Source organism: Vespula vulgaris, chromosome 2, assembly GCF_905475345.1.
Source record: "Vespula vulgaris chromosome 2, iyVesVulg1.1, whole genome shotgun sequence".
In the NCBI taxonomy this organism is placed as follows: domain Eukaryota; kingdom Metazoa; phylum Arthropoda; class Insecta; order Hymenoptera; family Vespidae; genus Vespula; species Vespula vulgaris.
Genome location: NC_066587.1, coordinates 7,764,488 through 7,789,297, shown reverse-complemented (window position 1 = coordinate 7,789,297; position 24,810 = coordinate 7,764,488). Strand labels below are relative to the sequence as shown.

General features: G+C 34.2%; 2 protein-coding genes and 1 non-coding gene across 3 annotated transcripts; 2 read left to right on the top strand and 1 right to left on the bottom strand.

The window, feature by feature from the left end:
- The first annotated feature begins 158 nt into the window (after positions 1-158).
- Positions 159-22,885, top strand: LOC127072621 (muscle-specific protein 20-like). The gene is made up of 5 exons (XM_051013160.1): positions 159-320; positions 6,895-6,976; positions 18,248-18,377; positions 22,345-22,465; positions 22,559-22,885. The coding sequence occupies exons 1-5, from the start codon at positions 297-299 to the stop codon at positions 22,748-22,750; spliced, it is 549 nt and encodes a 182-aa protein (XP_050869117.1). The 5' UTR covers positions 159-296; the 3' UTR covers positions 22,751-22,885.
- Positions 1,890-5,007, bottom strand: LOC127072624 (muscle-specific protein 20). The gene is made up of 4 exons (XM_051013164.1): positions 4,866-5,007; positions 2,980-3,179; positions 2,775-2,895; positions 1,890-2,674 (listed from the first exon to the last, which is right to left on the bottom strand). Exons 1-4 carry the CDS (start codon positions 4,869-4,871, stop codon positions 2,492-2,494), a joined length of 510 nt encoding a protein of 169 aa, XP_050869121.1. The 5' UTR covers positions 4,872-5,007; the 3' UTR covers positions 1,890-2,491.
- LOC127062067 (U4 spliceosomal RNA) lies at positions 6,561-6,701 on the top strand. Its single transcript, XR_007781056.1, has one exon. It is a non-coding gene; the product is annotated as a U4 spliceosomal RNA (small nuclear RNA).
- Positions 22,886-24,810: the final 1,925 nt, after the last annotated feature.

Below are 24,810 nucleotides of genomic sequence, written 5' to 3'. Positions count from 1 at the left end.
TTCGAGCTTATCGTGTAATGAAATGCGAAGAAAACGAAGGGCGCGCGCGTTCGCAAGGTATACCCATACGATCATAAGCGTAGTACGTCGGTGGTGAGTAAGTGATCCATATATAGAAACGCTACCCACGTGCACTAATACGAACGTACACTTGTCACGAATATATACGCAGCACCGGTGCCGAGCCGCACACTTTTTGTGCTTACGCTTGAGCCGAGACTTGTAAGCTGTGCTTTCTCAACAAATTCCGTGTTCGAAGGAAATCACGAAGAAATTAACCAAGAATTGAGTTCATCATGCCTGGACGTCCGTTGTGGCAGGTAAGCGCCATTGGAATATGTTCCACGTGGCTCTTACGAGCCATTTTATTAAAACTGAACAAAATTCAGTATTTTTGTCGATCCGATTGGTCAATTTAAATAAATTCCACAAATTCAACATGCATGAAATATTAGGAACGTATAAATAAAAGAGAATTATAGTGGAGGATACCATAGTGTTCTTCTTTGTTATTTTCTTACGTGTGACATATCGATTGTTTTTCTAATCAGCTGTGATTTGACAGATGATTCGTGTGCAATAAAGCAACGAGTTGTACGCTATTTCACTGTACGATATCGTTCGAAAAATAATAATAATAATAATAATAATAATAATAATGTGGAGAGTAATATAATAATAATAATAATAATAATAATAATAATAATAATAATGTGGAGAGTAATATAATAATAATAATAATAATAATAATAATAATAATAATAATAATAATAATAATAATAATAATGGAAAATTATATGAATTTTGCAATAAAAAATTTGCAAGTAAAAATAGTTGTGATTTTGATTACGCTTCCATGACGCGTTTAGTTGAAAGCGCAAGTCATGGAAAATAATTTATTTTTGAATCGTTTGACTCAACAATATTTTCGTATGATTTGAACTTTTCATTAAGTGCCCATCGTCTAATTCTGGATACGTCTTCCATCGCATTTTGTTTTTAGTCTGATTGTGAGTCAGCCGATTACGCATCGTACCGACACAGTTCGTCGTTTTCCTCTCATCCTCTCCAGTACTTTTCTATACAAAGTATAATAAATATCCAAGTTTTTTAAAAAAAAAACTTATTTCTCGATCAAATACCATGTATCAAAAATTCGTCTTACCAGTCTCATTGTACTTGATAAAATTAAAAGTAGAAAAAGTAGAAATGTCGTATTAGTACGTTCAAAGTGGTCTTAAGGTTAATCCCATGGATAAATTAATATAGGACCATGACCCGAGTCCAGTAATGGCTGACGCTGCTACGACTTCCAGAAATAACTCAAAGCCACTCGTGTGCCAAGCGAAACTTTGAATTAACTTTTACCACACCAGAAGATATTCGTTTTCGTCGAGTTTCTCGAAAAATCATGAAAATTGTGTCATTCCTCGTATTACGACTCTTGGAAAAGTTAACTTTTGCAAATAGAATCCGATCTATATCTCGTTTCATCGAATACTAAAAATAATTATTCGAATATATAGGTAAATGTAATCTCGACCGTACATAAATATTTGTTTCAATGGTAAAACAAATTTATAAAGTTACATCTATTGTTTGTATCGTAATACGACACGTCGCATGAGTTTCTGACAATGAGTAGTTTGATTTGTAGCCAACTTTTCGAAGACGGATGATAATATTTTCTTTCTTCCTTTTTTTTTTTTAGTCTGTCATTTTTTTTTAACTCACTGTCATTTTTCGTTACATCGTTTTGAGAACTAATTTCTCAAAAGTTGCTAAAACACGATAGAGAGAGATAGATATATAAAAATATACATCTACTGTATCGTCGATCGGTTTCTTTATCGTAATTACAAAGATATAAAAAAAAATTGTAATAAATGTTTGTTACATAAGAAATTTATATTTTATATTATTATAAACCTTATGAAAAGAGGCGAAAGATAAACAGGATTGGGTGGGCATATGGATATTCTGCCATATTTACAGTGCTAATTAATATCAAATAATTATCATTAATTATCAATCAATATCGAGCAAGTGTCGAATCTTCGAGCAATACGTTGCAAGATCCTAACTCGTTCATCTATTCATCAAATTCAATCGTACCTACGTTCGTCCTACGAAACATCCAAAATATTAATAATGAAATATGAATAAAATATTCGAGAATTTATTCATATAATTATTTCTTCGCGCGTGTGTGTATGTGTGTAATATGTGTATGTACTTGTAACATGGATATCGTTACGTGTGTTTAGTTAGAGAATATGTAAAATACAGCAATTTAATCTTGCTCGTTGTCATGTAAATGTTTGATGTAAAATGTTTGGCTTATTGTCTACTACTAAATTTGTAAAATCGAATGTACGCGTTTGTCAAAAAGTTTCGCCTCTGTCCCTTCATTGTCCTTTTCGTTGCCTTTTTGATTGATCGATTTATAGCGAGATATAACAATAAATAACTGTTCTGCTTTCACATAGATCTACATATGTCGAGTATTTCCAAATCCACCATGACCCGCTTGGCTCGCACCTTTGTTGAATCCCATTTGTAGGTTGAGTTGACCTTCGCTAGCACGCAATTGTTCTTCCGTAAACATTCTCTTATTTTCATCCGCCATTTTTGGTCCTAAACGTGGTCCATTGAATTCCGGATGCTTTTGAGTCTGTTTTCAATGGCGAAAGAAAAAAGATAAATATCGTAAAGGTCTATTACAATATAAAATGTTTGGAAAAATAAAAATTCGATGTCGTTCGTGTACTTACGATCCTACCAAGCGCATAAAGACAGAGGGTCACTTGAGGAATATTGCGTCTCTCAAAGAGATCTGCCGTTTGGAAGATTTCTTCTTGCGGTACGCCATATTCCTTTATCGCTGCTTGGAACCTAATCAAACGAAAAACATTATTATTATCTTTTACAATAAGAAATATTTCGAAATTGGAATATAGTTGGAACGAGTTTATTTACCTTTGAACGTTTTCCATAAGCTGGAAATTTGTCCCTTTCGTTTGAATTTTTTTGACAGAGCCAGGTGCAAGTTTGTTGATCAGTTTGCAAAGGACAACGCCATCCTTGAGAATGTCTTCATAATTTCCTGGTGGGAGTTTCTCACCGAGTACATTTTCGATCCAAGTGAGGACTTCTGCCTCTTGTTCTTTGTTACGAGCCTATGACAGATAGGAAGATGAATTATTTTCAAAAGGAAAAAACAGAATGGGAAGAAATGGAAACAAAAATAAAACACTGCTTTTCTTTCGATAGCCTGGAAGCTTCCTGTCTACTCCTCTTTTAAAAACGCTCAAAATTCATAAATAGAATTCGGCTTTCGGTCGGTGTTAAATTACTTTCGAGTGTAAACCAACGTCGAAAATAAAATACGATGGGCGTAGTTTCATGATCTTCTATTAATGCCAGTTATACGTTTCGCCCACCTGTTCGACTTCAACATTAAATAACGTACACCTATTCCTTGCAACTTTCTTTTCCTTTTTTTCTTCTTCGTTTCTTTTTGGAACACTTTCGAGGAAGATAAAATTGAAATTATGACGTATTGCTATCCTAAATGATATGGTTTCATAACTAGTTAATAACGCATTGATCAATTTACGACGTGTAGAACTTGACTGACGCAAGTAAAAGCCAAGCTGTTCTTACATCTGCCAACGGTAAATTAGTATTTATAGCATTAATTCGAAGATCAACACATACACACATATATATTTATATACAGATATATATGAACAAACAGTACATTGGTCCATCGCAGTATCCATGCTAAAGTTCGATCGTCAGAATTCTCGTTTTGCTCGACCACACATGATTATTTTTGGAAACGTTCTTTTCCGCGAGTGGGGAGGAATGTTTTTACGAACGTATAACAAAGATTATACAATCTGCAATGCGATCGAAAGAAACGAATACACTCTCTCCCAGTTTGCTTGATTTATCGTTCGCATCTGGAGCTTGTCAATGTTATCCGTCAAGTTCTACGAATATCGAATGCTTGTCGATATTTTTATCAAAGCGTTAGGTGATCAATATTCTTTTTTATTTATCTCTCTCTCTCTCTTTCTCTCTCTTCAGAAGCTTGTCATATTGAATCCTTGTCGATATTTTTATAAAAACGTTAAGCGATCCATATTCTTTTTTATTTCGATAAGACTCGTATATCAAAGAATGTTTTAAGTTTTATCGGTAATATATCAAGGAAAAGAAAACGAAAGGAAGGAAGAAAGGAAGGAAGGAAGCAAGCAACGTGTTAAACTCCTCGAGACGCACTCAGATATTTTAAGATTCATTCTCGAAGATGTTAGCGTTCTTTCAAGCTCCCTTTTCTCTCTAACCGGAGATTTGTGTTGTAACGATTCACTAAATTTAAAGTCCGATTATAGTCGCTATCTCCAGCAAAGTTTGGCTTGCGATCAAGACGTTCGTCACCTGTACAAGGGTACATATACAATGTCGAGTTTAAGAACTGATGATGATAGTATTTTGGATTGGAAATTGAATTGATGATGATATATTTTACACCGTTTATCTCTTTTTAAGAACGTACATTGTTGATGACAAGTTATTAACATCTTTAAGAATTATCTTATCTAATTATGTATACTTAATGTCATCTCATAAATCACACAGGCGGACATGCGATTTGTTTTCAGCGATCATCAAAAATTTATTAGTGGAGTTCGTGATATTATAGATCGTGCGAGAAGCAAGGATCGATGAATTCCTAAAAAATTAGTTTGTCACTTAACAAATAAATTGTTAATTTTTTGCAGCTTGATAACATTAGGTTACCATCTTTACGAGAACATTTATATATATATATATATAAGCGCGAGGGAACATACCGGCATTTTTTTCTCGACTTCGTTGACCTCTCGAACAAATAACAAATTTTACGATATAGAATAACTTTTGAACGATGTTGCCGAGTAGACTAAGTCGGACCGCTGGCGTCTCGGTGCTATATGGCATCATCCCCTCCCCCTTGTCCATCCTACTGATCTTCAACGACGAGAATTTTTGGCTCAGTGCCCATTGGGTATTCCCACACCCCCACTTGTAACCAGATCTTGACACTATATTCTTATTTACAAAACTCATAAAAATTGTATTTTATATGTATTTAATTATGTGTCTCTAATATGTGCAAAAACATCAACGAGACGAAAAAATCTAATCGGAAAATACGTGATCTTAAAAAGATTCGAAGATAATTACCATCGAAAAATAGAGATTATTTTTCTTTATCTTATAAATTATTTCATTCGGAAGAAAGATTCTCTTTATTTAACGATCCGTTCGATACGAAAGTTGCAATAGATTTGAGATTTAGGTCATACGAGAGAACCGTGTGCTTATTTTCGTACGCTCTTCGTATAGATACAGTTTTTCATCTGGAACATAATTTGGCGGTTTAAAAATTCGAGAATGGCGAGAAAATAGTAATAAATCGTTCGACGTTTTTATATCTATGATTTTTAAATGTATTCTAAAAGCTCTTCCTTATATTTTATAACATAAAAATAAGAGAATGATACATTATTTTGATTATTATCGATATATATATATATATATATATATATATATATATATATATATATATTTGCACATATTCAAATGTTATTTTTAAAATATAAGTCTCCAAAAAATGTTATTAGAATAGCAAACGTGGAAAAGTTCAAACAAGTGGGAGTATTTTGCAATGAAAAAGAGAACGGTTAACTTTCGTGGATTGTCGCCAGTTGAAAACGCCGATAAGTCTAAGCGTCGTAATTTCTGGATTCTGGCCACTTCGAAGGGTGATGCCACCGCCGAGTTTAGATTTCATCAATCAGCGCGCTATTTCCAAGTTTATCGTAGCAAATCCCGTTTACGTAGTTGCACAGACACCTGGAACGATTGTGCTACTATTTCATCTAAACCTCTTTGAAACGTAATTCGAGTCTATTTTAACGATCACGTAATGTTTCTTTATACACCTGTCAAATTTATATTTCTATCATTAATCGCACGTAATTTTACTTTGCAACGAAAATCAATCTTTGCGAAATATCTCCATTATCACTAATTCAAATTATAATTTTCAAATTCTCTTCGAATCTTTTCGTATAATATACGTTCGTATAATATATGAGTCGTTCATTTGTCAAAGTGACTAACTCTTCAAAACAAAAACATGGATATACATTGTTTTTTAAATTATTTATTAATGAATTGCCATGCAAAGCTTTGTCATTTAGTGACGTTGAATATAATTATCAATGAAATTCATTTCAAATATAAAAAGTTACTTTATTATTTTATAATAACTATTATTATCATTATTCAAATTATTATTATTTTTTTTTAACATTAATCTTGACTAATCTATTCGACTCTCTTATCGCTTGTGTAACGATAGAGAAAGTTCCGTGCTACCGTTGGTCTTGAAAATGATTTAGTTTTATTTCTCGCCGCAACGTGGCGTTGTCAAATAATATTTCTCGTAAGTACAAGTTCTATGCAACTGTATAATTCTCGGATACGACTGCTTTCTCATCAGCTTTGCGCAGCGGCGATATCGTAACCAATGAGGTTCTGCCGAGGTGCGATTATTGCTAGTTGAAAACTTTTACCAATACCCCGCCATGACGATGTGAAATACCATCGGCTACGGCAATTTTTGTAAGTTTCTACGGAAACTGATAAAGAAATTGAAACATAAAAAATTGATCCTTCTAGATCACAATCTAGATCACAAATTTCACTTTCACCATGTAGCTGAAAACTATCTTGCAAAAGTTTATTATAAATAAAAAGTTTTATCTTCTTCTGATATTAATTTATGTAATTGTGTATAGTTTTTCAGTATTTTTAATCATACGATTTTTTCAGGTTGCTGGTAAAAGGGAAGCTAGCCAAGAAGCAGAAGCTCAACAATGGATCGAGACGATCGTTGGAGAAAGATTTCCACCAGGTAAAACTTCTTATTTTTGTTATTTGTTTTTTAACTTAATTAATAACCAACTATACATAAAATTGCAAGTAGTTTCTCAGTAGTTGCTGTAAGTTTCTCAAATATTATTGGTCCTCATTATTCATGATTCCTCGAGCGTAAATAAGCCAAATCGATTTACTTGGCTTGTAGAGTATATTGGGAGGAGGGTTTACACCCTCCAACAACACAGGCTGAGCCTAACTCGAAGATATGTTGTCCTGTTATTTGGAGGCGACTTAGAACCGCAAATTCTTTTATAATTTATATTAAAAATCAACTTATGTCGTTAAATAAAAAATTAAACAAGGAAAAAGGAAAGAAAATTAATGCAATTTTAACAACTTTTTCAACAAAATATATAACAATCTAATGGACATATTTATTTACGAATTAATTTAATTTTCTTCTCTACTATATGACAACGTATAGTTTTGCAATAATATTTTATTAAGCAGGCTCACGTTTATGTAATTAAACTAAATTCTCGTGATCTAACTATTTGAGAACATGTAATCCTATTCCTTGGAGGTGGAAAGCTTCGAAAAAGCGTTTTGATGTGGTCACCCCCATTGTGTTTTCTCAGGCATTCAATGCATGAACGTACGAGGGTTGACGAGCTGCCAACTGATATCATATGATAGCCGGGTAGAAATTGTCGGGTATGTGACGTAGCAAAGGACAAGCTTGTTCGATAGGTTAGCATACTTCGATATAAGCTTGAAATTCCCTAAATAATTTCGATTATACACGATAACGTAAACGTAAAAAATATATTCATAATATATAAAAATTATTATTTCCCAGCAGTTAACCTGCGTGTATTTCCATAATCAACATTAACACGATATAAATATTGCTAATTCTAAAGAAATTCGCTTGAACCTTGAGAAAAGTCGTCTAGGGCCGATCGATACTTTAGGGGTAGTTCTACCAATCTTTATCTCATGCTACCCCGGCAGAACGCGCGCTTTGTTACGTCACTGCGAGCCACCCTATCGAGAAACGATGGTTGGGAATCAACCCCTATGGTTAACATGCTACCCTGTTGCAACAAACACGTCAGGCGTCGACGCAATTGCAAGCCAATGATTTTCCTTTGTGCTGAAAAGCGAGAGAAGAGTTTTCTACCTTTCGTATCACCTAGCTAGCTGATCTTTGTTAGTTATCTTTAAAATTAATCGATTTACGATTATATCGTGAACTTTGCGTAATCCATTCGCTTGATTTGATTTTATTAATGATCATAAAGAAATATTATCTATTTAATTTGTTATTCATGAATCTTGAAAAAGAATTTTTCGTCGTCTTTCATAGCAATATGGAGATATTGTACTGATAAAACGTGGAAGCGCAATAAGCCTCCACCTTCGACTGTCATCCTGGTGGTACGGAAGTCTCAGTGGAGGTGGCCAAACGATGAAACCACCCCCACCGAGGATATTTAGTTTAATCCCCACTAGGAACCTTCCATGCCTACGACTGTCTAGCTAGGTGGGGTTTCTCTCCCATCCGATAGGAAAGCTCTCACGGCGAAGTACCAGCCTGATGCTCGTGGAACCAGTTTGCACCTGTCGAGAACGAGGAGAACCTTACCTGTCCTTTCTCCTCCTATAAATAGAGACGATCGATAACTCGAAGAGTTGAAGATCGTTCTACGTTGGTAACATTATCTCTTCAAATTTGCCAATATCGATCTAATAATTTTCATAGAATTCTAAAGAATGCTGTAATATTAATTCTTCATTGATGAATTTTACCGATGAATGAAAATAGAAAAAGATCATTAGAAATTAGGATAATATTTTTGACCAAGTCGATATTCGTTTTGTTTAACGATTGAAACGATTCTATTCAATGGCGTACATACACTATCATCGAACGAGAACATCCAAAACTCATACGAGTCCATGCTGCTTCTGATGGCCTGGTGCCACGACTAGAATTTATCTTAGGCGCGTTTATCTAGGATGGATCTAGGTAGAGGAGACCCAGCTGCTGAGAGTAGAATCGATTTTACGCTTTTCAGCTTACCATATCTCGTACCTACGATCTTCCTCCGTTCTCGTCTGCTAGCCGGATAGTCCAAGCTTTTGATGTTATTGACTCGTTTAAAATTAAACTCTCGATCAACATGATACGATTTACATTTCTATGTATTTCGTCTTTCTTTCTCTCTCTTCCTCTCTTTCTCTTGACCTCTCTCTTTCTCTATTTAACTAACACTGAACGAGTCATTTATGATCAAATGCGAGTACCGGAACTCAAGAACACAGTAAACACGATTTAACATTGGGATTCTAACGTTTCCGGATGATAGCCTGGTCATGGAAACTCGCCTGGTACGCTGGACGCGATCGTTTTCTCCTACCAACTACAAACACACCAACTATTTGGAATCCGGAACCCTCTGAAACGTTTCCTATCGAATTTAGTTTGAATTTTATAATGGATTGTTATTGTTATCGATACGTCTTTAGAGGGTTGAACCAACTTCAAATTTCAATGAGCGGAGAGAAATTGCATACAAATTTGTTAAAGACCTGAAGCTGTTTGGTAGAAAAGCCAATAATATCTTTCGTTGAACCTGGAACGCAAACGAATTATTGATACGTCTTGGGGGAAAAGGGATCAAAAGTAAAACTATGACGAGTATCGATTTACCGTCATGGATTCATCATGTTACGTCGTAGGGACGCCAGTGTATCAGGACTGCATAGGAGGCCTTGGATAGTCTAGTTGGAAATTGCACATAGTGTCTCCGTTCATTTCTCCTCGAGTCTTTCGAATTCACCCTTCCACAGGTTTATCTCTCTCTTTCTCCCTTTTCTCTCTCTCTTTCTATTTATTCTCTACTTGTCTCTGGTATTGCGGAGACGGCTCGATCGATGCAAAAACAGTGGATACGATGGAAAGAGAGCTTTAAACAGACTGGAACGTCAGTCATCTGTCCGTCACGGCGGCGCAAGGCGTTTAGGTGCACCAGGGCATCAGCAGACGTTTGAGGGATTTATAGGGTGTCCCGCCAACGTTTTGACGTCGACGGATCGATTGTTAGCTATGTCCTACCAGAATTTCATCGTCACGCCTAGCCGAATCTACCGGAAAGGAGATTTTTGTCTTGGTCTTCTCATACTATCGATGTTTCGTACTAGATGTCCACTCGACGCATGACGTCACAAAAGCTCGCAACTATTAGGGTAGCAAGGTAGAGTAGCGACTACATTTGTCAAGGTCGCTACCATCGGTCGCTTCTGATAAGCTATTCTCTCTGATCCGGTATAAAGTCGATCGACGAAAGTCGAACATCTGTGAAGACCGTGACTGCTGATGTCAGTAGTCCGTCAAGAGAACGTCAATGACGTCACTTGGAGGTGAGCCTACCAGGATTACAGCCCCGAAGCAAATTTACGAGCACGTTCAACAGGTAGTTGCTCTGCCTTATCGACGACCACGTGTTAACACGTGAGTTTAAGATTAGATGTATTCTTTCTTCCTGAATTGTCCTGTTCGAAGAAACTTATTAAGATATTGCTAGTTTAAACAAAATTGTAAATAACAATCAGTGTGAATCGTTTAAATGAACTATCCGTGCCACGAAATATTTTATCGTGAAAATAATACAGGTTGAATTTCACTTTCCATCGTAGAGCTCCTTTCGCAATACCTGTTGCTGATGGTTGTAAATTCGAACCCAGGATGTTGTCCTGATGAAAACCGTGTTTTTGACGTCTTTATGACGCGTACCTGACATTTAATCAATACGGCGACCCTAGACGCAAGCGCCATGATAGCTTCTCTCAGTAAATTTCTTTCCACGACGTTCTTCGTATCTTAACGAATAAAAAGATCTGATCGTGTGGAGAGTATAAAAAGATTTAATCGTCTAGTTGCAAGAGAGATAAAAATTATATCAAAATCTATTAAAATTACTGCAACGACAGAAACAAATTTTTTAAGAGAATAATGGTAATTAATTAATATAGAAATTAGCTACATAATTAATTCCTTTTTTTTTCTTTTTTTTTATGAGAAACAAATTCGAACGTATTAAAAACGCGAAAAAGAAAATTAAACTTGTAAATTAAAGCATCGCGAAATATACAATTTTTTAAATGTAATCTTCTTAATCCTTTAATATACCCGTGAGGCTATTACACAATCGAGATTAAGAATAATAGAGAGAAATCATTGGAGAACGTCGAAAGATGCAATTTAAATTAAAAAGAGTTACGATGATATTAGATCGAATTTTTTTAGAGAATTCTTTTCTGTCTCTCTCTTTTTTTTCTTTCTCTCTCTCTCTCTTTCTCTTTTTGCTTCTCTTTCTACCTCTCTTTCTCTCTTTATCGAATTCGTGTCAAAGTGGTCCAAACGTGACGACCGTGACGTGTCAACGTAACAGGATAGTATCCCTCGTAGAAATAATCCCGATTTACCGATACATATCGTATTGTTCACATTTTTTAGTTACTTTTTCTTTTGCCAACGTATCCATTATGATATATATATATATATATATATACATACACATATACACATATACACATGTATATATATATATATACGGGGTAACACGAATCCTCACGAAGACGCACGGCATCTGAAAAATATCAGGCCAACATCAGTTCTATACTTCTTCTGGATGAAAAGAAAGACGTTTTGCTGAGAATTTTCAACTAAAGAATTGTAGAATGTGACTTTCCCAAAGAGAATATCGATTTTCTGTCACCTTCTCACTTTTACGACATCTCACAGTGTTTCAACAATACCAGGGAGGTATCAACGTGTCACGATGCTTGTTTACTTCGTTCTTTCCTACCATGCGTATTTATTGTCGAGAGAGAAAGAGAGAGAGAGAGAGAGAGAGAGAGAGAGAGAGAGAGAGAGAGAGAAAGAGAGAGTGAGAGAGAGAGAGAGTGATAAAAAGAGAATCGTGAATGCTGATCGCCGGGTCTCAATGTTTTCTAGACATTGTGAGAAAGGGATACTCATTCCTTTTAATTATATCGTTCTATCTAAAGATATATCTATAGAATCTATAATATCTATAAAAAATATTTTTTATCTTGATCAAACTTGCAATTTTTATGTTATATTATATTTTAAAATAACAACATAATGTTATAATACTAGATAATATTATTGTAGAAGACAAGTCAGAGATCATAATAATAATGTGCGTAACGATATCAGAATTATAATAATAGAAATATGTATTTAATATCTTCCGTACGACTTTTGTCCGACGCATAAATAATGTTATCTATTTCTTGACTAAGAACAAGCGTGGCACGAGATAATTGCGAATATGTGTTTTATAATAAACTATTACCAACGGGTATAATTTGCTTCTAATATAAAATAATTTAGTATGGAGCTCGTTCTAAAAAAGTTACGAAGGAATGGAGATTACGTATTTTTAGATAGCTTAGTTGATTAAAGCAATCGAGGTTTGAATTTTGTATATTTGAAAGTTCAATCAAAGAACATTATATTATTTGTAATTACTATATTATAAATTTTTATAATACATAAACATATAAACAAGTAAATGATTAATTTATAAAAGTAAAGCTTGTAAATTTCGAAAAATGGAACTATACAGAAATCGAAGTTATATTGTTTACAATAATACCTTATACTGTACCTTTTATCGTTTTTGGCACAAAACAATTTTGGCTGCAACATACCTTTTCAATAGATTTTTCCTCTTAATCTTGTCATTATTATATAAAGACAGGAAATGTCTTTCTGTGAGACGAAAAAGGCTTTCGGATTTAATAAAAATAGAAACACATTAATATCTCGTTACGTAAACTCACATCAGGTTACATATGATAACATGTGAGATCATAATTAGAATACATATTTGTATCATATTGCTTTCAGTAGAATAATCAGTTTTGCAACTGTTCCAAGATTTTCGTTTGTATGCAACCAATCACTTTATACCTTTACAATATGTTTGCTCAGCGTTCATCATTTTCTGCAGTATAGTAAAACTACTTATGCTTATTAGGCACAACGCGTTATAAAATCTACTCGTTTCAAAAATGAGGCGTTAAAAATATAATCTAATAAGATACTAATGAGAATTTAATAAGATAGTATTATATATACATATATATACATATACACACATACACACATATATATATATATCTATTTTATAATATATATGTATAATTAATAAGATTAATGAGAATCTAATAACATAGTATTTTATATATATATATATATATATATATATATATATATATATATATATGTATGTATGTATATATATACGTATAATAATGTCAATTAACATCATTAACATTAATTAATGTAAATAATTAATATCATCGATGTTAATTGTGAATAATCAGAAATGTTCGACTTCAATTCCAATATAAATTCAATATAATGAACATATAACATCAATTCAAAGATAATGAGCATATTCATAAATAATGTCTACTCGGATATTGATAACGCATGATCGGAAATAACAAAAAACTTTAATTCAATATAGTATGTTAAAAATTCAGAAAAGATCTCATATATTTGATTAAACAATTGTGTTTATTTAACTTTGATCAATATAATTATGAGAATAGCAATATCTATAATAAAAATATCATTGTTAATGTTAATTTTAGGAAGCAATTATTTATATCATACAGTTCTCTTCCCGATATTCTATTTTCCTAGAGAACTTAAAAGAAAAAGCTAGCAAATCAAAGGCACTATGTAATTTATATGAAAGGATATTAGAATATGAAAAAAGAAAAGTATATGCAATTAGTATATTAGGTAATAGGATCGAAAAACAGAATAAAATTCAAGAAAAGAAAAATTATATTTTACAATGTTTAATTTCTTCATAATAAAATACACGCAGAGAATGATTATTATAATATAAAGATCAATAAATAAAAAATAGTTTGGTTCATTTAGTTCAATTTAATTTAATTTAAATTTGATTTAGTTTAGGATATAGATCATTGAATCTCATTTAATTAGAATATTAAGTTCGATCAACGATAATAAAATCAACAATTAATTATGTTCAACGTACAATACAGCACTGTTCTTCTCGCGACTCTTTTAATAACCTATGACTTTAATTATTTTATATTACAACACTAACACTAGACCGATCGCATCGACCACTCGACAATTACTAAAACTAACACGTATCTCATATACGTCATCACCAGTAGAGAAAAAGAAATAATTTAACGCTTATCTGAATTCTTAGAAAAATATACAATCTGTTCCTAATCATACATACAAACGTACACGCACGCACGTACACAAAGTTTTGTTTACATCTTACAATATTGAAATGAAATCTTGAAGTTCTTCGAGTAAAATTAACTTTCTATACCATAATTATTCTCCTAATTTCTACTTAATCAAATGTAACATGATATGTTCTTCTTCTGATATGTCATGTACATATGTACTCTTACTACTCGAATTATATTCAAGTTTTAGACATCCGTAGATCCGATCTATAGTAGAAAATCAAATACGTACATATATATATATATATTTTCAATTTTCAAAGCAATTTTTTGTAATGAAACTGTTTGCTATTGATTAATGAATAATGTTAATGTTAAATGTATATATAAAACTACTACTAGAATTATATATAGAACTAAAACTTTAAAAATTTTAGTCGAATACGATACATGATCTATTTATAAAATCTCAGTTATTTTTATGAGATATTTTAATACTAAAATGATCAAATATGATGTAGAGCTTGTCTAAAGTACATTAGAAAGGTTGGTAGGCCATAATCAGCCAAGAAGAAAAATTCCCTAATATTCTATTCGCCTGATAAACGACAAACGCGTCTCGAAATTGCAATGAATTCTTCCACGCGTCGAGTACTAACGATGACCTCATGAGTGCCTGGCACGTGAGGAGATCGGGGGGAGTCCCCAGGGATAGGCACATATTCTGAGAAAGCAGAAGAAACGAGATAAGAAAGAAGTACGTAAAAACGATAAACGAAGGAGAGAGAAGAGAGGAGAATGAGAAAAAGAGAAAAAGAGAAAAAGGGAGAAAAAGAAAGAGAAAGAGAGAGAGAGAGAGAGAAAATATACTTTAAGCGTAATACAACCCTGGTACCAATCCAACGTTTTACACTCCAAGGCAAAACCGTTTTCTCTCATTTCTTTTTTTTTTTTTTTTTTTTTATCACGATAGCTTGATTTTAATTATGGATGACTTGATAATAATTGAAACATATATGTACATATATGTGTGTGTGTGTGTGTATGCTATGTATGTGTATACGACTCATCAGGACTATCACTTTCTACTATACGAAGGAAGATATACGTGAATTAGTTATCAAATTGTCAAGAAATACTTGATACTTTATTCTCAAAGAATAAGAAAAGAAGTAAAAATCGAAAAGTATTCGAAGACTATCGGCTGTCGATCGCTCGTCAATCCAGAACTCAGGCTTGCGACCAGTTTCATACTAGGCGAGCAGATTTTAGGGTAGGCATTTTATCCGGACCACTCCAAGGCAGAACCACGTGACGCATCGTCCTTGCAGGATCAGGATGGTAGTTCATCGAAAAGCTGGCACGCGTGTTACTCCGTCCGAAACGTTATCGTTGCTTGGAATCGACCAGTGGTCGAAGTGTTGCTTTCATTTTTCTCACTCGTTCTATCTTTCTCTCTTTCTCTTTCCCTTTCTCTTCCTCTCTCTTTCTCTCTCTCTCTCTCTCTCTTTCTCTCTCTCTCTCTTACTCTTCCTTTATTAATCTTGTAAACGGAACAAAATGTCGTCTTTCGTTCCGCAGTTTCGATTAAAAGGACGAATGGTTTTAAAAGGAGTTTCTAACTCTTATTTCTTGTGATGAGAATGCACAGTACAAGCGAAGAGATACTCGAGGCCAAGTATGTTTTCTTAGTAACTCCGCAACTTTCATATTCATAGACGCTGCATATATTTCCATCCCCATTATGCAGCAACGGTATGCAGGGCGGAGCGAGTAGTAGACATATACGATGCGTTTCTATACGCGCCTGATTCCTCAGAATCGTCTATCCTACGGCCATCCTGACCTTGCGTAAAGATGGAACCTTGTCTTCTTTCTTTCTCTCTAATTTCTCTGTTTCATCGATACATAAACGGATCTAAATCTAGATGGAACGTTAGATATGAAGAAAGAAAATGATTACTCTATAAACTATTCTTTTATGGTCAATCGTTCACTTACAACGTACATGTTTAAATTTCAAGATTCTATTCTATGTATTTTGATTTGTTTCGTAGCTTATAATTATCTGAATTTAATCATTTATATCGGTATATGTGAGTGTGTAAGATTATTTCAAGAAAGAAAATGATTTCTTTTTTTAAGAAACGTTAAATGAAATTTTCTAGATGTTTTATTGAAAAAGTAGTAATTGTTAGACACGTTTATTAACTTTTTTAATTACAATCAAACCTAAATGCCTGAAATATATCTCGGTATTTTATTACCATTATAAGTTTTTCTGTGTCAGGAATATTTATCAAAGAAATTTTCTCCTGGAAACATTAAACCAGGAATGACTATATCAAATTAGAAACATTACGTGTACAGCTTTCTTTAAAAAAAGTTTCATTTTTGAGGATGACTAATTCCCATTCCCCACTGCTAACTTACTTAATAATATAAGCATCTATTTTATAAAATCGGTTTTATTTAAATAAAATTCATTAACTTTTTTGTTCTAAAACGTTTATTAATCTTGTTAATAATCTTACGATCAAACTTAGCATCTGAAATACAGTTCAATACTTTACTATCATTATAAATTTTTCTTATCTTTTACGAATATATTACAATTTCGGAAAAGTTAAATGTAAAAAAATAATAAAAGAAATCATTAAGGGTCATTGATGCATTTTCTCTGTTACGCCGAATAGAAGATGAGAAAAGAATGAGAAAGAGAGAGAGAGAGAGAGAGAGAGAGAGAGAGAGAGAGAGAGAATATACTGGTCTGTCTCCTCCCATTATCGATAGGTTGCGCGAGCGTCGTGCGACGACAGGTGGCGTGGCTGTCGTCGATAGGTTCGATACGTCAATGGCGGCGTAGAGTGGAGGGAATCGAAGGAAAAAAGAAGACGAAAGAAAGAGGGAGATAAAAAGGGGGAGAGAACGATGAAGAAGAAAAAAAACAAAAAAAATATACATACATGCATACATGCATACGAGCAATATATAGAAAAGAACTCCTGAGGGTAGCTAAATCCCTGGCAGTTCGAGATGCGGCGCGTCTTTCGAATGGCGACTAAAATGCCTTTCTTGATAGCCTGTCTTCTTCGTAAGAGAGAGAAGAAGAAGGTATTTCACGAAGACGATACGAAGAGAAGAAGAAGAAGAAGAAGAAGAAGAAGAAGACGAAGAAGAGGAGGAGGAGGAGAAGGAGGAGGAGGAGGAGGAGGAGAAATGAGAGAACGATGGCGACTCTGAACGTTCTCTACTCTCGATGGAGTATAAGTACACGAATAAAGAAAAAAAGAAAAAAATAAAACGAACGAATGGAGGGAAGATCAGCTTTGATGGAAGACGGAGGCGGTGATTCTCGCGATCCTTCGACGAGCCAGCAAAAAATGCCATGCCCCCTTGGCTCACCTCTTGGCATAATGGGACACCATGAAAGAGCGCTGGTCGTACTTTCCTTCCTTTCGTTTCTTCCTCACTCGTTTTATTTTATTATTACGTTCGTCCTACACGTAGCATAGACGAGAAAGAGAATTAAAAAAAGATGAAAAAGAAATGTATGGTGTGTGTATATGTGTGGGTGGGTGTACGTGTATGTGTGTGTGCAAGAGATGCTCCTCCCTCGTTGAACCTCTTCACTCGTTCGATGCTAGAATGCAATAACCAAGTATTATGGACGCGACTGCGCGCTTCATTTTCAAGAAGAGCCTTCGTTCTACGTTTTCGGAAGGGCGGGAACGACTTATTCTGTGTTCCTGGTGCAAACTCACTCCTTCGCATTCTTTTCCTTGTCGAAATCGCTTTCTCTCTTTCTCTCGTCTCTCTCTCTTTCTGTATATCTCTCTTTAGTTCTCTCTCTCTGTGTTTTCTTCTATTTGATATCCCTTTCGGTCAATCATGAGATCGACTTTATATTTCGTTTTGTATGGGACTATTATTAAATTAAGAAATATTGTATATACAATCTGTTAATTTTTATCAAATTTCAATAAAAAAAGAATGAAACGAAACGTTTTCTGTTTAGGAGTCAGCTACGAGGATGCTTTAAGAGACGGTGTATTATTATGTAAACTCATGAACAAATTGCAGCCTGGAATCATCACGAAGATTAATACATCCGGTGGAGATTACAAAATGATGGATAATCTTAATCAGTAAGTATTCTAAAAAGAAAGAATTTATTTATCTTGGAATTCAGTATGTACGATATGTATGTTACGTGTGATAGCACGTGTAACTTGTTAGATAACCTCACTTTCGTTTTGTCGTCGAATGAACTTTGCTCTTGTTCGTTCATGCTTTCCCCGTCGTCATTCGACTTTACGCAATCGACAGTGTTTTGCGTTTCGACCGTACGGCATATCGACGAGACTGGTCCGATTAACGAGAATTATGTCGGTATCGAATCAAACGGTTTGCGATTGTTCTTCTCGAATCGTTCTTTCACTTCTTCGAGAGGAAGAACTCGAAAAGTCGATGATGTCGATGGCGTACTCGCGCGCGAATATTCTCGAGGTTCGTTTCTATCTCGATCTTCTGTATTCCTGATAAATAACTACCGAAGATGTCCGAGGTCGGGATCGTCGTTGCTTTCTATCCTTCGATATATCCGACCGAATCGATTCGAGTATTACGTAGAAATCGAGAGCCGAGCCAAAGTCGAGACTCTCGACTGTCCGCCATTAATGGACGTTCTCGATACACCTCAATGCATTTTGATGCGTAAACTTTTCGAGGCGCCAAGAATAAAAATAGTCATTAAAATTGGACGCGATATTAACACCTAAGTATCAATAATTTTTTTTTCTTAATTAAGATCAACGCGATATTACTTGGCATCTCGTTTCTAAGTATACTAAAATATCGAATATATGTGTGTATATATATAAATTGATTATTAGAAGAAATTATTTCTGTATAATTTTTATATAAATCTTTGTTTACTTTTTGTATGATAAATGTATATTATTTGAATTAATCATACATTTTATTATAACTGAAATTATTTTTATTGGCATCAATGCGACTTGTATCGTTGTACTAAGCAAAAGTATTAAAATATGGAATATATAAGAACTGATTGTTAGAAGAAATTATTTTTATGTAATTGTTCTTTTTTTTTCCTTGTTATATATAATAAATGTATATTCTTTGAATTATATATATATATATATACTATTATTCGCATTGAAAAATATTTGTATTCAAATATACGGATATCTGGATATTTATTTAATAAACCAATATCAGGAAACCAGATGTTCTATGATATAGAGCTATTATCATCTCTACGATTTTAATAATTAAAATTCATTTACTAAATTATTCATTTATAACAAGCATCTGGTAATAGAAGATTATAATACGATAATAAAATTTTTTAAAAATAATTGCATCAAATTTTTTCTCAAGATTTCGATTGCAAACGAATTTTGAGATACTTAAAATTAATTTTCTTTAATCAGTTTCACTCTTGGATCTTCATTGCAAGGATCTTGTTTTTACGCCAGAAAAAGTTACCTAAATAAAAAATTAGGGAAACGATAACAATATTACTTACGTCATACGGTAATCGATGATATATCCTAGAATTAAAAAAATATAAAAGAAATTAATTTAGATTTCATATTCATAACAAATAATATCAAAACATTTAGTTACTGAATCTGAAATTTAGTATTTAGTAGAATCGCAAATTTGACAATAATCTGGATAATATAAGTTGGTGGAAATTAATAGAAATTAAATTTTTCAAAAATTTGTATCTTAACAAAAAAATATATATCTATATATAATATATGCACTTGCATCATCAGCAAGTGCAGAGAAGGTCTTCTCTACAGCGGATAATATTATAACTGGCCAAAGATCATCTCTTTCGGAAAATATAAATAAACTTGTTTTCTTATAGCAAGATAGGAAGTTATTATCTTAGTGTACGCATATATCTCTAATTTATAAAGATTAAAAAGATCAAATCAACTGGTATTTCATTCCTAAGATATACTAATATATTGCATATATACGAGCTGATTATTAAAATAAATAATTTCTATAAAATCTTTATAATATTTTTCGTCTCCTATAACAAATATATATCATTTAAACTAATCACATATTTTAATATAAATAAAATTACTTGAATTTTCTAATAACGTTGCAATGTTCCTATCATCCGTCATTAAAAAAAAAAAAATATATTTCACTTAACTGAAAACTTTAACATTCCACTTAAAGAATAGACCCACATTTCTAATCTTCGGAATATATATTGCATGGAATGCCTACAGTGATTGCTACCATCCTGATGAACTATTCGAACGTGAAGAGGTAACACGATGATATCTAGAAGAGTACCACTCGAACGTATAATGATTTTGTCGAGTCATCGATTAGAATTTTAGTCTAAACTAAACTTTTTCGAAATTCACAGTCGTTGAAATTTCTTTAAGGAGAGAAAAAATTTCTTTCTTCTGTGACAAAAAAGAGGAAAGGAAAGAGAAAAACAAAAAAGGGAGAAGAAAAGAAACATTTGGAAGTTGATCAAAGTTAATTCGAAGTCTAGTTAGGCGCGAAGAGTCACCAAGCGTGTCTCCGTCGCGCGGTCCTTGCGCGTTCGCGAGTCAGCGCGCGCAACGCCGTTCTTATTCGTCATTCAGCGCGTTTTCGTCGCCGAGAGAGCGCTTTTGCGAAGTAGTGGGGCGAACGATGCGCAGCGCGGCCACTCCGCGTTACTCCCTTTTTACGCGGCTAACATGTAATCCACGAAAGTTTCATACGCTCGAAAACTCAACTAATCGCGCTCCTCTCGAAATATACTCGGCTCCATATTTTTCTGATATCCTGGCATACCGAGGGCTTCCGAACACTGGCCTGCCTCACGTTTCTCGTGTTCTTCGTTCCTTCTATGGTAATGTTGAAACGAAACGAAACGAAACGAAACGAAACGAAACGAAACGAACGGATATATATAAATCGAAATGTCTTTCCGTCAAATTGAATTTATTTATTTATTTATTTTGTATTATTATTTAATAATGATATTATACTTGTATATTGGAATCTTATATTGTACGAAATTGTATTAAAGATTTTAGAATTTTAATAATAATGTATTTATATTCGTAAGAGGTTTAGATTATTAGATGGATTATTAGTAGAGTGCTAATATCTACGTATGAAAATTGTGACTAAGCAAATGTTCGATATTCTTCATAATCTAATTTTTCGGTTCGAGTCTAAACTAAATTATATAACATGAAACTTATGATATAACGTATTACTAATATAACATTAATTTTGGGATATGAAATAACAATTAATTTTGTCTCGAACGATGACTGATTATACTACGTTACAAAGATGTAATTGTTTGAACTGAATAATTTTACGATCGATCGTTTATCAACTATTCATATTTTAACAAAAATTTTATGCAAAAAATTTATGTTTGTCAGATCTCGTGTGAAGAATCGCGTCCTTTCTGTCTTTCGGTGCTCATACGCGACTGTCGCGCGGCATCATAGGAACGTATGTTTGTAAGAGCTAATAAAGTTCGTTTTAGCGTTTCAACGAATTCGCGCTCCGATAGAACGGCCAATGAAAAAGCTCTTTGATTTCTGTTTGCCTGTTTGAGGAGTACGCGTGGCGCGCCGTTCTTGCGGCACGAAAAGACGCAAGGATGTTCGCTTTTCGTTTCCACTTAAGCGTCCTCGTCCTCGTACGTTCCACGACGACGACGACGACGACGACGACGACGACGACGACGACGATATTCCTCTTTGACAGAAATCGATGTAACATGCGTCTCGACGATGTCTTCTTGTCGCTCAGAGACAATAGAAACGCGTCACCGACTTGAAGCATCGTACAGGCTAACATCCATAGAAAGGAGCTTGCTCACCGAACTCGTGTCGCCTTTCTCTTTGAATTTCGCGCTTTCGAGCTTTCTTTTACCTATCATTCTTCGTCTCTAACCTCACTTAACCTCACTTTTCCGTTCTATTTTTCTCTTTACAAAAACGAATTCTTAACCATATTGTCTTGAAATCGTCATAGTTTTCTTTCGTTCGTGTTGTCATCGATTCTTCTTTTAATTACATTGAAAAATATTGTTTTTAGGTTTCAGAAAGCCTGTACGAAATATGGCGTCCCTGACGTGGATCTCTTCCAAGCAGTCGATCTTATGGAACGGAAAAATATCGCTCAAGTTACGAATACTATCTTCGCTATCGGACGCACTGTAATTTGATTTAAATGACAAATTATTGCTTTTTGTATTTATCGGATATATCGTTTGTTCTAATATTTGTAATTTCATTGATGCGATTCACAGACTTACAAGCATCCCGAATGGCGTGGACCTTGGCTAGGACCGAAACCAGCGGAAGAGAACAAACGATCGTTCACGGAAGAACAGTTAAGAGCCGGCGAGACACTTATTGGTTTACAGGCAGGTACCAATAAAGGTGCAACTCAAGCTGGTCAAAACTTCGGTGCTACGAGAAAAATTCTTCTTGGAAAATAACTCGTCTTTCTTAACGTGTGTCAATATCAACGAATAATCAATGAAAAAAGTAGCGATATTAAGATAGTTTCTATTTACATACAAGTCGAAGAAAATGTTGTGATTAAAAATAAATGTATTTTGTAACCTTGAAAATGTCTAAATTGAAGATTTTGTCTTACCGACAAGATGGCGACCAGCCGAGTATTGATATGGTGACTCATCGTATACGAAGAAGCGATGTATAGAGAAGATAGAAATACAGACGCGATGGTTTCGCGCGTGAGAATGTACAAACACGATATCGGAGACGCAGTAGTACATGTGAGACAGAATCGTCGTGTTAGAAGCTAGCTCGCATACAGCATGTAACTACGTAGGATACAGGTAAGCTACGTTCGTAAATACATCGAAGTGGCATGTCGGTGACGCTGACGCGAGTGGGCGTGACATGTACGTACACGCATTACACGCATTCCTCGAGCAGTTTCTACACCGTGAGACTCCCCGAAGAACAGGCGAGTATCCGGAGATGGTGTAAGCTTCTCGAGATTACGATTCACGAGCCTTATTCGTTTTTAAACGTGTCGAAGTCCGAAGCTGCGTTACTCGTACTTTCGTGATTGAAAAAAAAAAAAAAACACACATAGGCGTATAAAAATATTTCAGAAAGAATACAAGAGAAAAAACCAAACGTTCTTCTATTTTAACTTATTACTATTAATACTTACTTAATTTCTACCTAAACGAACAATACTCTTAGATTTACTTATATCCGATCTAATGATAGTTAGTTTTTTCGATCTTCGACGTTAATCGACGAATTAAAATTTTCTTACAAATTTGATGCGGTCAATAAAATTTACGATGATACTTCCGCTATTCTTTAAATCGACAGACAAAACAACGATCGAACAATCAAATTGAAGAAAAGGATGATGTTGGTGAGAGAGAATATGGAATACGATCGAACGTGGGGCAGGCCAGTTCTCGGGGACCCCCTGGTAAAGGATAACAGAAGATGCAAGAAGAAATTGTCTCATATTGAAACCGCAAACATAACTCTTTCGCTTCTTTGATCTTATGCGTTCCTCGTTAAAGGGGAGCGCTGCGGAGTGGCCGCTCCGCGCATCAATGCGCCCCACTATTCTTCGCGCACTCGGAAACCGCGTACGTACGAAAGAGCCGCGCGTTTCTTCATCCTCTATCTTCAACTTTTTCCTCGAAAACACGATCTTTCCAACGAATTTAACGATCTCTCTTTAACGTCCTCGGTTTTTTCACGTCCTCTCTAAAACAACTTTCCAACTCGATTTGCACTACCTGCACGATTTGTACCTTCAAAAAAGTTAATATTATTCGAGTGCACTTTGAATAACAATGAAAATATTCCAATTAAGAAATTTCAAACTGCACTCGAATCTCGAGACTCGATCGACTCGGTATTGCTCGTGGAAATAACCTAAAAACAATACCGATCGTTCGTATCTCGTTACGTCTAATAAATTGTTACTTTTAAAAATTCACAAAGATAATATTTTTCTGTTTAATGCGATAGTAATATATTTCTCAAGGAAGTAACAAAAATTATGACGATGATAGATTACGATAATAGACATCGAGTCTTGTTGCTAGTTGATTCATTGCATCGACATAATCTTAATTGTAATGTAGAAATAATAATACATACTTCAAATATAATTACGCATAAGAATATGAATGATTTCGATCTTAATGTACGTAGATCGTTGCGTGTGAAAATCTTAGTACCGAAAGAATGCTAGAAGAATAACAATAAAAATTAGGTTAGAATACGTACGTTGTTCTCTCGAAGAGCAAAGATGTTCACTCGTCAAGGTCTTCCGTCGAAATGACTAACCAAGCGTCCGCTCGAGGTCAAGTGCCCGATCCTGTTTTGTTTATGTCCGTAGAGACGATTCTAGTGTATATAGGTTAGTTTCTAACGGATTCAAATGGAACTAATTTCACTCATTTATCAAGTTTTCGGAATCAAATGAAGCATTACGTTGCAAGATAATAATAATGTAAACATATAACTTAGTAGAAGTGTATCATCATAG